Here is a 22,815-nt window from a genome sequence, read left to right as displayed (position 1 = left end):
AACCTGAGGACGGAGATGACAAACACACACACACGCAAGGCCTTCGAGCCCTGCGTGTGCGCAGCTAACCGCGCAGGGTGAGTATTCAGACCCGTCTCCCGTTCGCTTATCAGGATGTAGCCTCCACGCATGTTGTTTAATTGCTCTGGAGCAGGCGAAACTACTTGAACGCACCTGGACTTTCGGTTCGATTATTATCGCTTGTCTGGCCTCGACGTTTTGTGCAACTCACTGAATTAAAAGATTCCTTAACGTATTTTCTTTTAACAGTTTATCTTCCTTTCATACTACGCTACTTAAAAAGGGAGCAACGGCCTCCAGGCCTCGTATTTTTTGCATATGGAACGATGGGGGCGGGAGGGGGGGAGGGTAACGTATGGAATCGAGCGGTTCGGGGTTCGCGGGAAAAATGATGTTTTGCCCCCCGATAGTCCCTCTAGGTTCTGTATGTAGAAATGTGTGGGGAAAAAGGTTCCCATACAGTTTTGCGAGCGTAATTTAGAGAATAACGTTTTAGAGAAGAGGTTACAGTTTAGCGAATTACGTTTTAGCGAAAGGAAGGTTCATTTTATCGAACTACGTTTTAGAGAATAGGCTGCATTTTTCATAGAACACCGTTCTCGCGACTAAAGTTTCGCTTTTGGTTTCGACATATAGTGGTCGAACCAGCAGTCAGTGTTCGGTGTCGTCTGTTTAGGCGTTTGTCTCTTATTTGTCATAGATTTAATTTGCAGTATCACTGGTAGAAGAGTACCGATATTATTTTGTAGAAGACGCGTCTTTGGTAATCTTTGGTAATCTTTATTTAGTCTATGTTGCAAAAATGTACACAAAGCGGGACTGTGAGAGCAAGCCCTGTAGTACAGTCCCGTGTAGTACAGTAGTTGAGAAAAACAATTTTAACCAAAACATCATGTTATCATTTAATTCATCCTATGGTTACATCTACATTGATGATGGAGCATTATGCTGGGAGTGTAAGAAACTGCGTAACTGATACTTAAAGTGGGGAAAAGATGTTAGGGACCGTATATGAGACGGCAATGAATTCCAGACATTGGATCCGAAATAACTCATTGAATAAATACCGTAATTCGTTCGAGGTTGAGGTACCTGTAGCATACCAGGTTCGCACCGCAGCGAATAATGTTTTTGTAGATGTGTGATTGAAGTAAGATGATCTGAGATCATGCCGGTTGCATAATCTGTAGATTAGGATGGCAACTTTGTATTTCAGTAAATTGTATATGCTCTGGATAGACAGACACTGGAATGCAAATGAGATACTATCGCGGGGATGTGCGAACATCATTATGCGCATTGCGCACTTCTGAGCGTGGAGTAGAGGAAGCAGGCTGGATGAATAAATGAGCCCATTAACTTCCAGGGCATAAGAAATATGCGATTGGATTAGAGCATGGAAGACCATTAGGAGACAAGTGACGGGGACCAGGTATCGAATTCTTGAAAGAGCATGGAGCCCGCTGGTGACCTTGGAACGCACAAACCGGATATGGTTAGTCCACGATGTTGATTCAAGATAACCCCCAAGAATTTCACGGATGTCGTTCTTGACAGGGAACGCCCACAAATATGGAACGTGTATTGGTTAGGTCAAGCAATTTTTGGCGTGTCCGAAAGATTACATATGAAGTCTTATCTATGTTAGGAACGAGTTTGTTAGCTGTCAACCATGCGGGAACTTCGTTAAAACGTTATCAGCCTTCACGAACAGCCCTGCAATAGTGGGGTCTTCAACAAAAACATTGGTGTCGTCGGCATATAAGAAACACTTCTCAGACAGAGATGGTCGTTGATATACATAAGAAAAAGGAAGGGACCCAAAATTGACCTCTGAGGAACGCCAATGAGGCTTGTGCACGTGACGTCATGCGCAGCCCTTGCACGCCTTGGAGCCACGTGACATGGGAAAACATGGGGATGCGTCACAGGCGTCTTACTGCGGGCCGAACGAGTCAGCAGCATGTGTTTTTGCTATTTTCTCTCGTAATTGCATGCATACCGCTACAATTCACGGCATGCCCTCCTACTGTAACTCCGGTATGGCAATATGTTTTCCAATGTCACGTGACCAAACATGACGTCACTGCACAAGCCTCATTGATAAAGCTTTAATAGAAGAATCGTGGCCCGAGACATGAACATACTGCATTCTATTTTGCAAGTAGCTCTAAAGCAAAGTGAGCGGAAGTCCTCAAATTCCATACCTGTATGCCTTTTGTAGAAGTATTTTGTGATCAATTAAACCAAACGCATTTGTCAGGTCCCCAAAAATGCCCATTGTAAGCAGTTTTTGTTCGATATTCTTCTTTATCTGTTCGGTCGCGTTTATTAATGCTAAAGTTGTGGATTTACCTTTGCGAAAGCCGAACTGGAGCGGATGTATTATCTTATGTCTGTTAAAGAATCTTTCTAGTCGGTTAAGTATTAACTTTTCAAACACCTTGCTGATCGCAGGAAGTATCGATATGGGACGATAATTTCCTACATCCACTCTGGTTCCTTTTTTATGGACAGGTACAACCTTCGCCAGTTTCAGTTCGTCAGGGAACGTCCCTTGTAAAACCATGCTATTTGCTAGCACTGACAGCGGTTGGGCCAATAGGTGTCCCACTTGTTTAAGAAGAGATGAAGATAAACCGTCATGGCCAGATGACTTTGAACTTTTCAGATATCTTATAGTGGAAAGCACTTCATCTGGTGTGGTTGGGTCTAGAAAGAAAGAATGCGGGTTTGACGGTGGAAGTGAAACTTCCAAACCTGTACCATTCAATAAAGACACGCTCTTCGTTATATTAGTAAAGTAGTAATTGAGCATGTATGCCACTTTATCAGGAACACTTACCAGTTCGTCGTTATTTTGGAGTGAAATGTCAGTATGTATCTGCCCATTACTTTTACCCAAAATGCGATTGATTGTGTTCCACGTGGTTTTGGGACTACCGTTGGTCTCGCTGATAACCTTAGAAAAATAGTTACGTTTAGCGGCGCGCCGGACATTTCTGAGGGTATTGTTATAAGCAGTATAACGAGAACGAAGGTGGTGATTGAATGGAGAGCGGCGTATATAGATATTAGTTTAGCGTTTAGTATATAGATTATTTTTATGCTTAATGCTTTGAAGAATTGCATTAGTGATCCATGGTTGTTTAATCGCGCAACGCTTGCTCAAAACTGAGGTTACGGTCGATTCTTTAATCAACCCAGAGAGTGCTGCAAGAAAGTAATTCGTCTTTTCCGATGTGTCAGTATATGAGGAAAAATCCCATGTGAGCTGACGAAGGCGACTCTCGAGTGAAACAAGGTTAACGTGTGTGCCCAAATCACGTGAAGGCGTCCCCTTACGGCCAACATATGTGAGCTCATGGTCCGAGATGTCACACCCGGCAACCCCATAAATCAGGTTATGATCACAAAGATTAGTCACAACGTGGTCGAGAAGTGAGTCGTGCTTTCTTTATGTTAGAGTGCAAAGATGTTGCGGCAAGTTTCGTTCGAGAGCATACTCTGTCGTACTCATTTCGTTTTGTCTAGTGAATAGACGACGTAGCGCATCTTCTCTTTTCAACGTCCGCCATCTTCAGCGCAGGATGAGTCCGACCGTTCGAAAATTCCCGGGGAAGGGTGGCTACTCCAAGGTCACGTGACGCTATGTCATACCCAGCTCGCGGTTTACGCGGGTTGAATAAAAAGAAAACTTGTCCTTAATATCCCTCATTGACTGCCTGATGTATGTCTAAATATGTGGGTGCTCATTGGTCTCCGAGAATTGACGTCAGTTTTACTTCGCGCTGATTGGGCGAGAGTCATTTGATTCAGGAGCGAGGATCCGAAAGGGCGGTCGACCGGAGGAGAAAGAGAAAAGATGGAGGAGTTCCATCCACGCGTGGGGGTCCTCTCAGACTACGACCGTTGTTTTCGCAGACGCTAACGGGTAGTTTCGATGCTTCCGATTGAGACTGTGGCAGACGGATAATGTGAACACGGAATGGCTCACCCAGCGGTAAGTTGAGCGTTTCGGATATGCCACTAATCCAATTATATGAGCTGGTCATGCTAGTTGCCCCTCACGTCGCAGTCGTTCAGTCACTTTGAGCTGCGAACGTTTGTGACACGTGCGCTTTGGTGTTCAAATATCAAATCAACATCGAGTGCCCGTTCATAACAAATTGTTTATTGTATTTTTAATGCTCCCGCAGCCACCGGCAACAGCAACACACCTGGTCCAGCTGTTTTCGAAAACTGTACATCTGTACGTATTGGATGCTGTGCTCACAGCGATTGGCTTTTGAGCTGGTTTTCGGCGTTGAAGCACCCGAGGAAAGAAGGGGAAGAAGGCTAGTTAAGGTAAGTTAAGGAGCTTTGTCTGCGCATGCGCAATTGGTCCCCAGCTTTTTCGGCGCTGTTGATCTCTGGGAGATCACGTGGTTTAGGAGCCCGCCATTTTCCCTGTACCATTGCCTCTATGGGAGCTTCAGGTGGCTGGCGAAACGGGCCGATGGAGGGAACGACTGCTAGCGAAAGAAGCGAGGCAAGCCCTGTACTATGCCTGTACATTGTAGTGCTACGTACGGCCCTTCTGGGATCGTGTAGAATTGAGTGGCGCTAGCGGTATCACAGCGTTAACGTTGTCAATCATATCTTACCTGTGAGATCATCTACAGCACCGCGAACCTTTTGCTTTCCAGAGACACGGATGAATATGTTTACCACCTATGACGTGTTGAAGCAGCGTTTGTATGCTTTGCGAGCGGAATAAATAAATCGTAAGGAATATAGCCATGCATTTCCGAAGACAACAGCAATCCGTAGATGAATACACACAATTAACCATCATCTTCATGCTGCTGTGCGAACGAATAGGAACCGGAAGTATGCAAACCGAATCCATCCGCCATTCCTTACTTTGATCTGTCGAGTTTCTCTAATAATAAAGCGGCCTACGAACAGCACACACGTAACTAATGTAGTGGAAAATATTCACTGCTTATTTGTTATATGACATATGCACATAGTGTGCCGAATTCGAGAAGTGACGAATTTGGGAAAACGAGCAATTCAAGTTTAGCGGAATGAAGCAACCAACCATGACCAACGGATGGCAGCTCTCCCGCTTACTCGGCCGAGCCCGGCCCCCCTGATGCCAGCAATGCAATGAGTGCAAAAGAAAAGAAAAGCCGCATTGACGGGCTCCTTGAGAGGAAACATATGGGTAATTCCATTTTAAATCCACCAAGGTCCGCCGATCACATTTCTTGATTTTAGTGAAAAAAATATATGTTGGAAACGGCTTTAATTGAATACGAAAGCAGGTTCCCGGAGCTTCCCACGACCAATCAGTCCACTTATGGAGAGGGAGTAAGGTGGCGCCGTCCTCGCTACGTGATTTTTTTCTCGCGACTTTGCAGCCTTGCTAACGCCATTTCATTCACGTCACAACCCTCATAGCTGGCACATGTAAAGTCTGAGCACTCTAGTATACCTGTACGGAGTGCAAATGGTCACACTTTAAAGGGACGCTGAAGAAAAAGCGCTGTTGCAAAAGTTATTGCTATACTCAGCTACATATCACGAGTCAGTATTCCACTCTCAGTTGCAGCGGTATAGCAGACAGACGCCATCTGTTTGTCTCGCAACGGCATATAAAAGGGTTGCACGTAAATAAGAATGCCGACGTGGACATGTCCACAAATAAGTCCCAGCGGCGGGAATCAGTGCTTCATCAGGGAGACCGAAGGCCCTGTGAAACGAGAAACGCACGATGGCGTGCCACTTGAAAGTGGAGTCGGAGTGCAAGGCCGCAACGGCGAGACGTGGGCACAGAAAAAAATTCGCGGCGTTCACCCTACTAAAATAGTGCAACATATTTTTGCAGAGCTGCATTTAGGGGATACATTGACCTTTCAGTAAGCGCAAAATTATTAGAATAAGTATTGCAGCAGCTGGTGTATGCCATACCAAACATCGGCAATTTTCTGCTCTCACGTAACTTTACTGACATCTCTTTCGGCAACGAAACGGGATAGAATGGTGTTCTATTTATTGAACGATAGAGGAAAAATTGTAAATCAAAAATATACTTCATTTCCAGATATCTGACCTGCCGTCGAGGAGCTATGAGCGCTAAAAATGTGCAATTTTTGACATATCTGCTGATTTCGGCATTTTTTTTTCTTCGGCGTCCCTTTAAAGTATGACCATTTGCACTCCGTACAGGTGTACTAGAGTGCCCAGACTTTACGTGTGCAAGATATGAGGGCTGTGACGCGAATGAAATGGCGTCAGTAAGGCTGCAAATTCGCGAGAAAAAATCACGTTGCGAAGACGGCGCCACCTTACCCCCTCTCCACCTGTGGACTGGTTGATCGTAGGAAGCTCCGGGAACCTGCTTTCGTATTCACTTAAGGTCGGTTCCAACATATATTTTTTTCACTGAAATCAAACAATGTAATCGGCGGACCTTGGTCGATTTAAAATGGAATTACCCAGATAGGAGCTCATCGCGGGCATTTTCCGACGGTGGGCAGTAGAAGTCCGTGGAGACTCAAGCAGCTTGGCAATCATTTGGTCGTCTGTGCCCTAGACGAAGAGACTTACCGTACGGGGAATTTTAAATTCACTAGCTATTCACGACTTCCTTCATAATGTCTTGGGTAAAAGCTTCCCTCCGGTATTAGCAAAATAGGAAATATAGAAAGCCTTCACGAGCGAGGGGAGTCCGTGAACTTACTTCAAGATGAAATTCTTTATCTTAGGAATTAGCTCTGACGTGCAAAAAATGGTTCAGGTACTTTTTAGCTCTACCTCTATATAAGTGTGTGAGGAAAAATAAAAGTTAGTTATGAGTTCGTAGTTAGCCTTGCCCTTGTTTGTTTCTCCTTTGTCTGGTTGTGATGTGATGTGATGTGAATAAAGAAAAAAATGGGGATGGGTTTTTTTGCTGCTGCGTGGCTTAATGTTTTATCACATATTTCAAGATTCACCCGCTCGAGGCAATGCGGGGTGCGGGGATAGACAGCACAAAAAGTCGAAAAAAGAGCTTTTTTTTTTCTCTCTCTCTTTTCACACACGACAGCCAGGCGTGAATCATTCATATCTTTTACCGTGATTTTGTTATTTCTGAAATACAGTACATACAAAAAAGAGTCTAATGCACGGTACAGTATAATGTACGCCAATTCCTCTACAGCATTGAATTTAGAAACGACCTGCTTTGGATGCCGAAGATCTTTGGACTCTATAGCAGACAAGCTTTCAATGTTGCAATGAAGCGTAGGGCTTTAGCGGAGGGCACCATTTTCCGTGACGGCATTATACAGCAATAACCTTTATTTCCTCAGTGTTGTTCGATAGCTTTGAACTATAAAATTGTCATACGGTTTTCTAACTATTAGGAACGTGGTCGACAGCTATTGCTCAGAGCGGCGATTTCGCAACCGCGCAACATTAGCATCACCATAGTTCTTCCAGCATTCAGGTTGTCCAGTTCTTCACACACCCCAGTTCTCCCAACAATCAGGAGAGAAAAGCGTCATCGAAAGGGACGAAGATGAAGGATGACATCGATGTTCCTGTGGGAGACCTGCGTGTGAAAATATAAGAATATAACTGATATAACTATAGGTGGGACGAATCCAGAATTTTTCGAATCCGAAACCGAACCTAAGGAAGGTTCTACGAATCCACGAATCTCTCGAATCCTTTCTTTGAAAAGAGATTAAAAAGTCAGAAGAAAAAAAACAACACTTATAGTGAAAAGTGTTTTAAAGCAGAATATGATACCTTTATTTAATGAAAAAAAAATTTAATGGTGCTTCAGTTTCAGGAGAAAATATACCCATGTAATTCTTCTTAAACGTAATTTATTTAACATGTTGTTCATCGACTACAAGAAACACATAAATACTCGAGTCTGAATTATTTCCATAAAACTAAGCAACAATCAAAAACAAAACCAGGTTGACTTTTAAACTTGTGATGTAACAGTTCCTGCCTAAACGCCTTCAGTCCAGAGCAATGTAAACAAACAAACAAGAAAACACCTGTCAGCCAATGCGGTTTCCGGGCGACTCAGAAAACGCCAATTTGAAAAAAAAAAAAAAAAGAAACAAAAGAAGAAAAAACGTGGCTGGTGGATTCGAAAGATTCGATTCGCCGCTTTGGGCACTGGGATTCGGATTCGCGAATCTCGAATCCCTGCGTAGGATTCGAGGATTCGCGGATTGGGTTGGCACATCCCTAGATATAACTGATAAGATCTGCCGGAGCTAAGGCCATATTGTTGGAAATTGCGCTTTTATGACGGGAAGAGTAATACCCTTGATGTACGTGAGAAATCATTCAAAAATACTTGCAGGAAAGTAAAATGCTGAGTAGGTGAATTAGTGTTTCGTCCTACTAGCTAATATGCTCATGTGTGCCTGCTGGTGGGAATGCACGAATGTTTTTTTGTATTTACACGTCAAGTGACAAAACCTACGAAGAATAGTATCTAAAAATAATTTTAATGAGTAACGAGATTTCGTGCTAAGTGCGCCATGAAGACTATGCAACAACAACAACAATAAATGATGACGATGAGATGGGGTGTTTCACCGCGGTGGTGCGGTACCCTACCCCATTGGACGGGAACATTATGTGAAGATGATGAAGTAAGAATGAAAACACAAGAAAGAACTAAAGCGTCTGAAGCAGTCCAGTTTACGACAGGAAGTCCGTGAACAGGTGAAGAACCCGACGATGGAGCACAGGATCTTCATAGGGGCCAATGAGTGCAGCTAAGGTGAGCGGCTCCTTGCTGATGCGGGCAAGCTCATCACACAATGTCCGCCTTTGCGGTCAGTAGAGTGAACACTCCATAAGAATGTGCTTGGCGGTCGCCACGACACCGCAGGTGGAACAGAGGCCCGTGTCACAGCATCGGATCGTACACTTGAATTGCGGGGTGAAAGTAACATTGAGCCGGAGTCTACGCAGGAGGAAGGTAAAACGGCGTAGGAGACGGGCAGGGAAAGAAAACGACAGATTTGGGTCTACCGAATGCATTAGAGATCGAGCCGTGATGTCCCTGCGCCATTGCTGCAGAGCCAGGGGTTGAAATCATGCAGTTAGTAAGGCCCTTCTGTCGCCTCTCGAGAGCACAATGGGCACGGCTGTCGGGGACTCGTGGGCAGCCGTTGCTGCTCTGTCAGCCTCCTCATTGCCTCTTAGACCGCAGTGACCTGGAATCCACTGCAGGGATATATGATGACCTCCATCATGTAGACGCCGAACTTGATGGAGAATGTCTACCACGATGGAAGCTAGAGACCCACGACGGCCCGTGGTTGCCACACATTGCAGAGCAGCCCACGAATCGGTGTATACCACCCAGGCACGCGGAGGAAGTTTGGAGATCTGCTGTAGAAACAGTAGAATGGCATACAGCTCCGCCGATGTTGATGACGTATGATGTGAGAGACGATATCCACGTGCGACTGCATTTGATGGGACAGCAAAAGCACACGACGAACCCTCCCGTGTGGAAGATCCATCAGTGAAGACGGCAGTGTGGTCAGCATATTTAAGGTGCATCATGTCCGCTGCCAACTGCTGAAGAACGAAATGTGGCACTTGATGCTTTGGAACCTTGAGGCCAGGGACAGATAGGGAGAGTGATGGGAGCGGAAGCGACCACGGAGGGGTCGTGGGAACTGTTGCGTGGATTATGAACGGAGGAAGCTTGGGCCTCACTTTCATTAGGCACTTCAAGACAGCACTTTGGCTTCACCGATAAATTTTTGCTAGAAGGGGATGACGACGATGGTGCATTCTGAGGCGCAGGTAATGGCGAATGGTTTCCATCTGCTGTAGGATTTCTATCGGTAGCTCACGGGCTTCGGCTATCACCATTCGAGTTTCCGCGGCTCTCGGCACGCCAAGACATATCCTCAGGCTTCGCGCAAGTATACACCGAAGTCGCTGTTCTTGAGTCTGGGAGACGCCATGCAGGACAGGGAAGCTGTACACAAGTATGCCACGAACTAAAGCGTGATGGAGGGCCAGAAGGGACTTCTCATCAATTCCCCACTTAGCTACGGCAAAGTGACGGATGACAGATATCCACCGGTGGGCCTTGGTGTCTAAGTGGTCGACATGCTTCTTCCAGGACAGGCTGGAGTTCAGGATGACGCCCAGAAATCTGTGGTGCTTAACTTGTCTGAGCGGCTAATTACCAATGCAAAGCTGACACTGGCGCATATCCTTCTTAGTAAACGCTAGCGCTGCTGTTTTTTCAGCTGAGATATCCATGCCCGCTTCAGTGAGATATAGCCAAATCCTATCCAGCGAAAGCTGAAGACGACGGCGTATGTCTGGCCTTGATTTCCCAATTGTCCAAATACAAATGTCATCGGCATAAATGGAAATTTTAACTCTTCGGCCAACGCAGGACTTTAGGCCTGCCATTACCAGATTGAAAAAAAAATTTGCTTAGGACACTACCTAGTAGTGCCCCATGAGCTAAACCAATCTCCGGCGTGGACCCCTTATGCGTGCGAACAGAGAGTGTTCTGTCGCGCAGAAAATCCGTCAGCCACAAGAACATTCTGTCAGAGGCCTGGGCTTGCAGCAGTGCGTGCAGCACAAAGGGGTGACTGACGGTATCGTAAGCTCTTTTGACGTCCAGGAAAACCGCCAAGACAATTTTCTTCTGGCTCTTGGCTTGTTCGACGGAGGTTACAAGGTCGAGGACCGAATCCATGGCGCTGCAATGGCGACGGAAACCTGTCATCTCTGCAGGGAAAGCTCCATGTCCCTCAAGCCACCATTCTAGCCTATGCAGTACCATCCGCTCCAAAACTTTACCGAGACAACTTGTCAGGCTGACAGGACGAAAGGAGGAGACATCAGATGGTTGCTTGTTCGGCTTTAACAGAGGGACAACTAACGCATCTTTCCAGCTTGCCGGCACTTCCCCGTTTCTCCATGACGTGTTGCAGACATCAAGCAGACAGGAAACACCCGCATCACTAAGATTTCGGATGGCCCGATAAGTGATGCTGTCTGCACCTGGCGAGGAGTTGGCACGTGAGAGGCGTACGGCAGCCCAGAATTCGACAACTGAAAAATCCATGTCCATCACGTCACTGTCTACCTGCGTCACTGTCTGACACGGGTCAGCGGGTAGACACTGCGTCACTGTCTATCACGTGGTCATGAAATATTTCAGTCTGCGCAGCCTGCGACCTCACAGAGACTATGCACCGAGGCTGGTTACTCATACAAAAGTGTTTTGAGGTCCTTCATACTTCGTAAATTCAGGGTTTCCAGGTAAAAAAAAAACGGAAAAGTCGCCGACGTGCACTGACAAAGTAGCCAAAAGTAGCCAGTATCCCATGTAAGTAGCCAAACGTGTAGCCAGTGGTCTGTAGCCATCATCTCACGTGTGCTGCACTCCTCTAAGCTAATCGTACCAGGAATGCGGAACCGTCATTTATACTAGAACACACGTTATACGCATTGACCAATTAGTGAAATATTAGGGTCGAGTTCTTGGGCACACAATATTCAAAAAGCAAAATAAAAGAAAAATGAGCAGGGTCGTGTCGACACGATTTAGGTTCCACGCGAAACGTGAACCAAGAACGAAACCTAACCACCCTAGTTAGCCTAGCCTGATCAAAAAGAAACATCGTGATAATTCGTATAATGACAACCCGCGCCCTTACGTCGCGAGATACCTATATCATGTGTGTGAGAGAGAACTATGATTATAAGCGACCTGCCATCGGTGAGTGCACTCACCATCGCTTCGCATTCCTGAAGGCCTCACGTGTGAGTGCCTTCATAATTTGCGCTCGTCTCGCATGCCTCATTTGACCTCATTTATGAATGCATTCATACTGACCTCACGCCCCTCAGGCCTCACCAGTGACTTCACTCACACAGACCTGGCGCCTCTCGGACCTCATGAGTGCACTCACAGGAGGTCTCATGAGGGGCAAAACCTCATGAGTGCACTCACAGGAGACCTCATGGGGTGAGACCTCGTGAGTGCACCACGGATGGCCTCATCGTGGGCTTGCCCTCACTCACCCTCACCTCAAAGGCGTGAGGTGAGGGTGAGGGGCACTCATGAGGGCCCTCATGAGTGAGTTCGCCCAGCTATATGCCTGCGACATAACTGCGCAGGTTGTGAGAACTCTGACCTAGCAAGCGTTGAAAACTCGCGCGCTGCAACGTCGTTTTGGTATAGGCTCGCGCAAGAGTCTGCCGCGAATTGGGGGGGGGGGGGGGGGGGGCATTATGGGGATACCGACAAGTTGAAGATCGGGTTCCAGAAATTCGTTTCTGGACGCCCATTCGTGCTGCGGTACTTACGTATGCAAAGCGATAAACTCCAGGACGTCTAGACATCATCGGCCTCTTTGTAGGATGACTCAGCTGCCACAAAGAAGTCGTCGAAATATCCGAAGAGAAACTCGAACGTCGGCCGGTTTTCTGGTTCACCCTCCCAGCATGTAAGCATGGTATTGTACACCGAATCCGGGCATTCGCAATTAGGTTTCGGCATGCGAAATCCATTTTCAACTTGCTCCACAACCTGGCGATTGGACATCCCTGCACACAGGATGGTAATCAAAAGACTGAAAGTGATGTCACTTAGAAACACTTTTTTCGGTCAAAGGTAAAGTTGGTTGACACAAGAGGCACTTATATAGCCGATTATTTTCGTCTTTTTTCTCTAACGCTGCAAATAACTCCGAGAGCTGTGGCCATGGTGACAAATTAGACGAACCAGTGGATATGACTGTATGCGAGAGGGGACAACTATGTGTGTTCAATTGCAGCAATGTCTCAATTCTAGGCTAACCGGCGCAAGCTACCGCCCGTTCCAGAGGGAAAAGCCACAGTATCAACCCATCCATACATGCCACTCAAACGCCTCCTCCAAAGCGTTGGCTGTACTCATCTTCCATGCTGTTGTGTAACTCCGGTTTATTGTCAAAGTATATAATCTCTGCCGTTTTCTTTGCCTTTACTGCTCCAGCGAGCTGCTACATTTGTGTTAATGGGCGACAAACAAACAGCGTCCAACCCCGCAGTAAAGAAAAATCGACGTGAAGAGACTTGCTTTGTTGTGACGTGAAAGACTGGCTCTCAGAAGAGCGGTAACAAGTACGTGCTTTGTTTGGTGCACCGCTGCCCTTGGTGGCTCAGTCGGTAGCGTGTCCGTCTGCTGATCCCAAGATCGCGCGTTCAAACCCGGCCGAGGACGGTGGCAAGTTCGGGGAAGGGTACAAGTACACACCGTCTTCCACGAGGGACGTGAAATGGGGTGTGTCGAGATTTCGGCGCACGTTAAAGAACCCCTAGGTGGGCACAGACCCGACCACTGTGGCGTCACCCATGATCGCAGTTGTCTCGCGACGTAAAGCCCTGAATTATTATTGTTTTGTGTGTCAGACGACCCCGAAAGCTCTTGAAGAAATGGAAAAGAACCTCCAAGGAGCAGACAAACCTCTTGAACCACACTCGCCGGTATGCGAACGTCATTCTGAAGAGGAGTTCATTGAAAGGTATTACGACAAAGCAGTTAACGACGAGGTCGTACGTGTGAAACGAGAAAGAACCAAACTGAAAACCGGTGCAATACTTACAACTCCCCCCCCCCCCAATCCCGGTGTTGCCAAAATATTGTAGTTTCAAGCTTCCCAAGAAGAGGAATCCAGCACAGTAGCACCTCCCCAATCCAAACGGAGAACAAAGACGATGAGGGTAACGCGCGTGTCAACCAGAATGGGCCCTTAGCGAAACAAGCGATTCACCAAAGGAAACAGAAATTTGGCCGGCAGGCATATAGTTTGCTTCTGTGACTGCACCTCCAATACGGAACAAGCATAACATTGACGACTGCTTTCTCTTTTCTCATTCCATCCTAACAGAAGCCATAAATGATCTTGTGGCACTTATAAGTTGTTAATCTTGAAACAACAAGACTCATAAAATGGGTGTGCCCAATATGAAATTTATTTAAAAGGAAGCCTGTTCAAGAACTATGTATGTTTCTGTGTAATATAATTTCAGCGTGAATTATTTCGTTTGTGATTGGAGTATGATTCGTTAACTGCTGCTATTTGTATGATTTTTGTATGTATGTTTATGTTAGAGGTGTATATCGTTGTTAATGATTGTTCGCATGTCATGACCAGAATTCAGGGACAACTCTTGTGATGCGTGTCCTGCCTGATAGCAGAAGAACATGTAAGAAAGCCAACTTGAAAGAAAAGCATGAGGTGAGGAGGAAATAAGATGGAAAGAGGCGTGGGCAGACATGGGGACCAACAAAATTTGTTCAACAACAAAGCAGAGCACGGTCACTGCCCACGCCTACGCGGAACTACGAATGCTCGTTGACTGCTGCGTTTGGAAAAGCATTCACTACAACTTGTGACGGCAGTACCGCTACAACGATATACAGGGTGGGTGCAGATAAAGTAGCCCCACATTTTCGCACAAAGCGCGTTCCCTGCATACCGTAGGAACTTCCAGCGGCGCACGACGGTGCATTTATGCGGTGCAAATCGAGAAAAAAAATCGTGGTAACCAAACTTTTCCGCAATAAAAGCGTTAACAACGCGAACGTCACTCCGAGTATTTCTAACGGGACATGGCAGTGTAGCACAATTGCATCGCCCTACCGCTGGGGGTGCCACTCACGCGGAAACAAAACGAGGTCTGGTACGCCTAGCCGTAGCTAGACGCAACTGTGCCGTGACGGCCATATTGCCTTCTGCATAGGAAAATCGGGATGCACGGAAAGCAATGTTTGGATGGATAACTTTTTTGTTACGTGGAGTTTGGTTACTACCATATTTTTGTTCGTTTTAATCGGATAAATACGTCATCCCGCGCCACTGGAAGTTCATGCGGTAAGCAGGGAACGCCATACGTGGATAAATGTGAGGCTAGTTTATCTGCACCCACCCTGTACAAAGGGTCGTTCAAGGTTGACCGGGACTTTTGCTCGAGAAAAATCAATGAGTAAACGTTATTGAATAAAACTTTCGGAGGACAAAGTGCAATCCTTCAGCGGCACTTGCAGCAGCGGCAGCTATCATGGCGGTGAGCAGTGTGTCTGTGGAACAGCGATGCACAATCAAGTTCCTTGTGAAGAAGAACGTCAAACAAGCTGAGAGTTTGCAAAGATTACGGGCACAGTATGGGGAATAAACGATGTCTAGGGAAAGGTAGCAAGAATGGTGCAGACAGTTTGGCGAAAGACGTAATGCAGTAAACATCGCAGGCGTTGAGTAAGCCATCCTCGAGAACCGGCGAGTAACAGTTCGGGACATTGCACCCCATCGTAATATTAGTGTCGGTATAGTGTGGCCGAGTCGTTTGTGCCCGAACCAAATGACCGATTCTGCCGATTCGAAAAGCTTAGGGGAGGCCAACTACAGAGAGTGTTACTAAACCGGAAGAACCGTTCATCCCCAAATGCATTCGAGATGGATTTGAGCAGCAATTGGATCGTGGTGTATCATTCACATGTTTTCTTGCAGTAAATATCACATACCGCAGTGTACTTTCCGACTTTCCCTTTGTGGAAGGCTGTACCTGAGACGAACTACGTCGGTCACTATGTTTAAACCGCGCTGTCAAGCGGACGGCGGCACCGTTGAGAGACTCGATCTCACGAATCAGGATTTATAGGAGGCAGCTTCGCTTTGAAAAGGGTTAATCACTCATGTGCAAGCCTCTCTCGATAGTTAGACCAAACAGGGACCAACACAGAGATGAGTACTTTGCATAGCTTTAATGCGCCTTGCAGATGCGAACCAACTTTCTCACACGGAGCACATGTTCAAGCGCCACAACTGGACGCCGATGCGTGTCGAATCCTCTATTGAATACGTCGTTACATCCAACAACTTACCGCAGATGATATATACCCTCGGTTGCAGTAAACATCTGGCAACTCCGCCACTCCAAACTGCCGCCATCCTGCTTCGCGACGGGAATCGGTCGTGCTCGCCGAATACAACGAAAGGACTCAGAGCGAGTGGGTCGTTCGTACGAAATCACGCTTCCTGTACGACTCGTTCACGCGGTTTGTACAGCAAAGCGCGACGCTCGAGTCGGTCGTTCGGTCGGAGGAAATGGACGCGGTAAAACTCCCTAATCATTCACGAGCACTTACTGTTCCGCAAAGTCTGTGCAAGATGGGTTCCCCGACACCTTGCATGTGACCAGCAGGGGGCGTGTACGGCAGTCTCTGAGCAGCTGCTGAACCGGTCGCAATCCGAGGGGGACGAATTTTTGCAATCAATCATCCCATGTGACGAAATCTGGATGTGTCATTTCACCGCATAGACAAAAAGAGGCAGCGTGGGATGGCGACATAAAGCTTACCAGCCGCCAAAGAAAAGCAAGATGAAGTCGTCTGCTGGGAAGTCCATGGGAACTGTCTTCTGGGATATGCTGGGTGTCATCCATATGGATTTCTTGGAGCAAGGGGTTATGAATAAGACCAGGTACTACTCCTCGTTGATAAAGTGTGCCGTGTGAAACGCAATTCGCAAGAAAAGGCCTGGGATGCTGCCCGGAAGGGTCATTCTTCTTTATGACAATGGCCTCACACGTCGAATTTGACGGCAGCAACCCTGACTGAAATGCACTGAGAGGTTTTCCCCCATTCCCCGTGCAGCCCAGGTTTAGCCCAAAGCGATTACCATTTGTTTGGGCCCCTTAACGAGCGCTTTGGAGGAAAGACGTTCCACGAAGATGACGCCCTGCAGAAAGATGTCCTGCAGTGGCTACGACAGTGGCTCACTTCTTTCTACGCCAAAGGCGCAAAAGAGCTACCACAGCGATGGCAACGGTGTCTAGATGCGCACGGTGAATATTTTGAAAAACTGACGCAGTGTGGTGCTTCCCGAATTTTCCATTGTATTTCAAGAAACAAAAGTCTCGGGCACACTGGAACCCTTTTACCAGAGATTGAAGCGCTGCTACAACAGAAAAGAGAGAGAGAGAGAAAACAGAAAGACATAGAGACAGACATAGGAGCAGCGTAGGAAACTATTATCACGGGGCCAATTGTGATCAATTATTCAGTGGCTATTGACTAGAAGACCCATTTAAAAAAATTCTTAAGATTGGCGCAACAAACATCATGTTTAGCGAAATGCACATGATGAAGATATAAAGAAGCTCCGAAAAATCATCAGTAAATGACACTACCTGGGTAAGGTACTTGGCCATGCGTGATAAGCTCGTAGAGCAGGACGCCGTACGACCACACATCAGACTTGATTGAAAACGTTCCATACAGCACAGCCTCTGGAGCAGTCCATTTGATAGGGAACTTGCTTCCTGGATGAGCGATTGAAGGTAAAACGATTTGGAACCTTGTTTAAAAGTGGTCATTGTTGAAACACACATTGTTTAAACATAGCTCCGCTCCTATCTGAAGACCGTCTATTCATCCCAGGTGTATATCGCTCGCTGAGTGACCCCTGGTTTGCCAATCCCGAACGATGCGCAGCTACCCAGGGCTGACGAGCCGCAAACACGGCGAAACACGTGTCCTCTGGTGAAGTCGCATCGTTCCATGAGTACCTGTTTCTCTACGTGCAGCCATAGAAGCGATCTTTATCTGTAAGTTTGAATCTCAAACACGTCTAGCGTCATTTGCTTATTTCTTTAATGGCTTTTCCCATTCTTTATAATTCACTGGCTTGCACTGTGGCATTGAGGATTGCTCAGTCACCTTCCCAGGTGTATATCGCTCGCTGAGTGACCCCTGGTTTGCCAATCCCGAACGATGCGCAGCCAGCCCCCCCCCCCCCCCCCCCCAGCTCTCGCAAAATCTGTATCAAAATGCGTGTTACTGCGCACGGAGCAATCCGTGCCTCTCTATTGGTCGGACGCCACAAGCGTGTCCGGATTGGTTGCCAGAATTTGAAAACGGCACTTCGCGCTTCCTCGCCTTCGTGCTGCGTCCTCCTTCGGCGGTTTCATTTAAAATCTGAACGGTGGGCGCCGCGTTGGCGGTGTGTTTCATTGGGAGGCAAGTGCGTTCGCCGATCGCCGTTTTATCCGTGTATTATGGTGTCTTTGATCGTGTTGTACTCTTTCTCGCCACAAGCATCGGCCTACGAACAGCCAATCGGATTTCAAACTGAAGTGTTGTCGTGAATTCTGGCTCGATGAACATGTTCGAGCGCCGTCAGATCTGCATAGCGGTGACAAGAAAATACGATTCATGAAGCAGCGTTTTATGATTGACGTGTAGCAGGCAAGGACATGATGATCAAGCGATTGTGCGCAAGTATGTGACAGTTGTTCGTTGCTGGGAATAAGCTGTTTCGATATGCGTGTTTTGCAAGTTTGAACTTTGTTCCAGTGTGCTAGGAAGCGCTACGCAATGGACTCAGTACGCTCAGTGCATGTATATGTGTCTCTATCTTTAATAAACATATCCCCCCCCCCCCCGCTGCCGATTGTGTCAGTATAATGACTCAAATAAATTTCTGTTCATTACGACACTTTTCACATTTGGTTGGGAATCACGGAATAACTTTACGACGTGCATGAAAGCTAGTAGACTTAGAGGTGAGGGGTAGCCGGTACAGGCCAGTATGGAAAGCAGAAGTCGGCAACAGCCAGAACCGGTCGGGCTGCGAGCCGGACAGAAAGACTTCTGATTGGAGGATTGAGGGAGGAATCGCTGCCCTCTCATTGGTCGTGTGCCCAGTGTTGTGTGAATTTAGCTATACTATGGGCTCTATCGGGAGTTGGTGAGAGCTGGCGCAGCTACCCAGGGCTGACGAGCCGCAAACACGGCGAAACACGCGTCCTCTGGTGCTGTCGCATCGTTCCATGAGTATCTGTTTCTCTACGTGCAGCCATAGAAGCCATCTTAATCTGTAAGTTTGAATTTCAAACACGTCTAGCGTCATTTGCTTATTTCTTTAAGGCAGTTAAGATGGCTTCTATGGCTGCACGTAGAGAAACAGATACTCATTGAACGATGCGACAGCACCAGAGGACACGTGTTTCGCCGTGTTTGCGGCTCGTCGGCCCTGGGTAGCTGTGCATCGTTCGGGATTGGCAAACCAGGGGTCACTCAGCGAGCGATATACACCTGGGAGGGTGACTGAGCACTCTTCAATGCCACAGTGCAAGCCAGTGAATTATAAAGAGGGGGGAAAAGCCATTACAAAAAAAATAAGTAAATGATGCTAGACGTGTTTGAAATTCAAACTTACAGTTAAGATGGCTTCTATGGCTGCACGTAGAGAAACAGATACTCATTGAACGATGCGACAGCACCAGAGGACACGTGTTTCGCCGTGTTTGCGGCTCGTCGGCCCTGGGTAGCTGCGCATCGTTCGGGATTGACAAACCAGGGCTCACTCAGCGAGCGATATACACCTGGGAGGGTGACTGAGCACTCTTCAATGCCATAGTGCAAGCCAGTGAATTATAAAGAGGGGGGAAAGCCATTAAAAAAATAAGTAAATGATGCTAGACGTGTTTGAAATTCAAACTTACAGTTAAGATGGCTTCTATGGCTGCACGTAGAGAAACAGATACTCATTGAACGATGCGACAGCACCAGAGGACACGTGTTTCGCCGTGTTTGCGGCTCGTCGGCCGAGCGATATACACCTGGGAGGGTCACCCTCCCAGGTGTATATCGCTCGCTGAGTGACCCCTGGTTTGCCAATCCCGAACGATGCGCAGCTACCCAGGGCCGACGAGCCGCAACACGGCGAAACACGTGTCGTCTGGTGCTGTCGCATATACAGGGTGTTCCACCTAAGGTGATAAAAAATTATATCTGGCTACGTAGTCGCCGGAGGATTGTCGGACCAGGTCCCCCAAGGTCGCCATTTTCCCATGTATTTGTTCCTATCCCGATGCGTGCAATGCCGGAGGCCGCCCTTAGATACCCCATTGTTACCAGACGTTGGCTTGCGTGGATTGTAGCGCACTAAAGATCCAGTTGAAGCACAACCCAAGCCAGGTCAAGTCACCGAAGGAGAAATGGACGACTGCAGCGCCTGGTACGACAGGTACGCTATGTGATGCACGCAGCCGTGCACTAGATCCTTCCGATCGTTCAACACGTTTAAAAACGGGACCGAAAAGTGAAACACGACAGAGAAAGTTGTTATACGCGTTTTATTTGGACATATAAAGACTAGATTCATTCGCAGAAACAACAAAAACATTTTGCCGCTAAACTTAGCGCGCTGAAGTGATCCGGAACGGCAACAGTGGGGTATCTAGTGGCGGCCTTCTTCGTTGCACGCTTTTCCGAGGTGAGTTTGGGGGACCTGTGTCGGACTTTCGGCAATTACCTTCTGGAAACTTTTGCCACCATTGAGGAAGGCTTTGGACAATTTTTAAATGCGGGAAATTTATTTTTTCAATTGAACTTTGAAAATTGCCAAGCGAACCTCTTTTTCTTCTTTTCTTTTTTTTTTTTACAGAAATATGAAATCCTCCACGAATAACCACACACCCAACCGAAACTATGCACAGTATCGCAACAGAAATAGTCTAAAAAAATAGTAAAAATTCGGCTTTAGCCCCGCCTGTTTGATTGTCGCAAGGGAAAGCGCACGGTATTTGCGGGGGTTTTACCTTTCTTTGCGCCGCGTTGACCTTGACGCTGGTGACAACCGACTTATCACAAAGAAAACAAAACAATCGTCTTATCACCAAGAAACCAAGACAAATAAAGGCGGGGACACTTTCTCGTCTAGACGCAGATTTCGCGCGCGCTTCTCTGGGAAAATCAAGCAGGCGGGGCTAAAGCGCAATTTTGTTTGCACACAAAATGTGTGTTTGTTGGCGACATGAGTGGTGTCTTGAACGAAGTGCGTGTTTTCAAAGACCAAGTTTATGCACAATCCGTGCCTGATTGTGGGTTGGCGGACGTCGGTGCGTAGTATGAGGTTTATTTGCATGGACATGTCTTCTAGGAACCCGGCGTTCATGCCCGAGTCCCGTAACCCCAACTCCACCGTGGCCTCCTCTCCATCACGCTCGCCTCACTCATTCACTCCGGTTATTGTCACCCTCTCCCGCTTTCCTGTCGCGACGCAGCTGTTCGCCCTCTCCCTTGATGATTGACGCGGACGCCTAAACGTTTGTATGTCACACCCGTTTTGTGCGAAGCTACGCGGACCACGCGATCAGCGGATCAGCGGTGGGTCTGCACATAACAGATGACGCTGTTAAAAAAGAGAAAGACGCCCACATACGCCCTTCCGAACGGCGGATGGCATCTCCATCTTATACGAGTGAACAGAACATGCTAAATAAAACACGTGCCTAGTGCGCGGACCTAAATAGACCGGTTCGATAGTACAATCACTGTTCACAAGCGCAGACAATGCAGCGTCCCTCTTCTTCGGAACGGTGGGTAACGAACCGTTGAAAACGACAGACACCATCTAGTAGCAGAGGACACAGCTAACGTAAAGTGACGTATACGACAAAACTCGTGTGCTGCGTCCTTTGGGTGTGTGTACATTGTGCGGATGCATAAAATGTTCTGCGTCCCTCCCTATCTCCTCGATCATGTTTCAATTAACAGGCCGTTCTATAGGGCTTCATAAGTAACAAAATAAAAGTTGTTTGTAAAATGAAATGTGAGACATTGCATCTTAAACGTACCTTGCCTTGCTGTGTACTCCGAGTCCTCTATAATGCGGGCAAGACCAAAGTCAGCAACTTTCACTAAATTATTGAGCCCCACGAGGATGTTGCGAGCTGCCAGATCCCTGTGTATCAACTGCTCACTCTCCAAGTAGGCCATGCCACTGGCTACCTGGATTGATAGGGCTATGTCAGTACACCAGCCACTATTAGACAATACCGACCTGGGCAGCCATGTCGACCAGAACAGGGAGTTTGAGTGTCTTGCCCTCTTTGCTGCGCAAATATTGCAGCAGGGAACCATTGCACATGTACTCTGTTACGATGTATATGGGTTCTTCTTTTGAACACACAGCATAGAGGTTCACCAATTTCTCGTGGCGAAACTTCTTCATGATGGATGCTTCTTGGAGGAAAGCGTCTGGGTGCATCGTTCCCGGCTTTAATGTCTTGATAGCCACTTCAGTTGTCCCCTTCCAAAGTCCTGCCCCACAGAAGTTGCAATTGGGTTTTCTCAAACCATGTTATCGTCATTGTTACCACACTCTGGAGAGGCCCTATGCATTCACAACCAGAAAAAGAACCACTATAACTAGGTTTTGCTAACGGATTCCTAGATACCATTTTTTGCCATTTTTGTTTACATGCTGCAATGTTTAGCCAGACTGACATAAGTGTTGGGAAATATTTAACTGCCACATGATATTTGCCCTTTCAACGTCCGTGTACCCGATGCCTCCCAATACCAACCGTAATGAACGTCGCCAAAGTTGCCACTTCCCAGTTTCCGCACGAGTTCCACAGAGCTTCGTGAGATTTCCCACTCATCACGCGTCTCCTTTGAAAGGTCTGGCAGAGCTGGCTCCGTCTTGGGACATGGTGTGGATAGTCTTTGGCATAAGCCGTTAGCACCTTCTGTAATAACGCACGAGCAATGAAGAAGGCTGCTCATTCATGCATGTGTTCGCGTACGCCAACTGCACTTTAAGATTCGTCAACTTTACTCTACCTACTACCTACAACAACCTACTCTACCTGTCTACTCAACTTTACCTACAACTCTTATTTTGCCTTAAATCAGCAACCGGCATTGACTGAACCACACGTACGTATTTGCATCTACTTAAAACAAAA

At 47.1% G+C, this 22,815-nt stretch overlaps 1 protein-coding gene across 5 annotated transcripts in view; it reads right to left on the bottom strand.

Annotated features, from left to right (window-relative positions):
• Positions 1-7,048: 7,048 nt before the first annotated feature.
• Positions 7,049-22,815, bottom strand: part of LOC135394316 (tyrosine-protein kinase Fyn-like) — a 204,460-nt gene continuing 188,693 nt past the window's right edge. For all 5 annotated transcript variants that reach the window (XM_064625007.1, XM_064625006.1, XM_064625008.1 and 2 more), the window contains 6 exons: positions 22,432-22,596; positions 21,906-22,165; positions 21,700-21,853; positions 17,248-17,379; positions 12,382-12,621; positions 7,049-7,603 (listed from right to left, as the gene is read on the bottom strand). In XM_064625007.1, coding sequence (XP_064481077.1) covers positions 12,410-12,621; positions 17,248-17,379; positions 21,700-21,853; positions 21,906-22,165; positions 22,432-22,596 — 923 coding nt within the window. In that variant the 3' untranslated portion in view covers positions 7,049-7,603; positions 12,382-12,409. The remainder of the gene's footprint in view (positions 7,604-12,381; positions 12,622-17,247; positions 17,380-21,699; positions 21,854-21,905; positions 22,166-22,431; positions 22,597-22,815) is intronic.

Source organism: Ornithodoros turicata, chromosome 5 (assembly GCF_037126465.1).
Source record: "Ornithodoros turicata isolate Travis chromosome 5, ASM3712646v1, whole genome shotgun sequence".
NCBI classification, from domain to species: domain Eukaryota; kingdom Metazoa; phylum Arthropoda; class Arachnida; order Ixodida; family Argasidae; genus Ornithodoros; species Ornithodoros turicata.
Note: the sequence above shows the minus strand (reverse complement) of the source record. Positions and strands in the feature narration are given on the sequence as shown.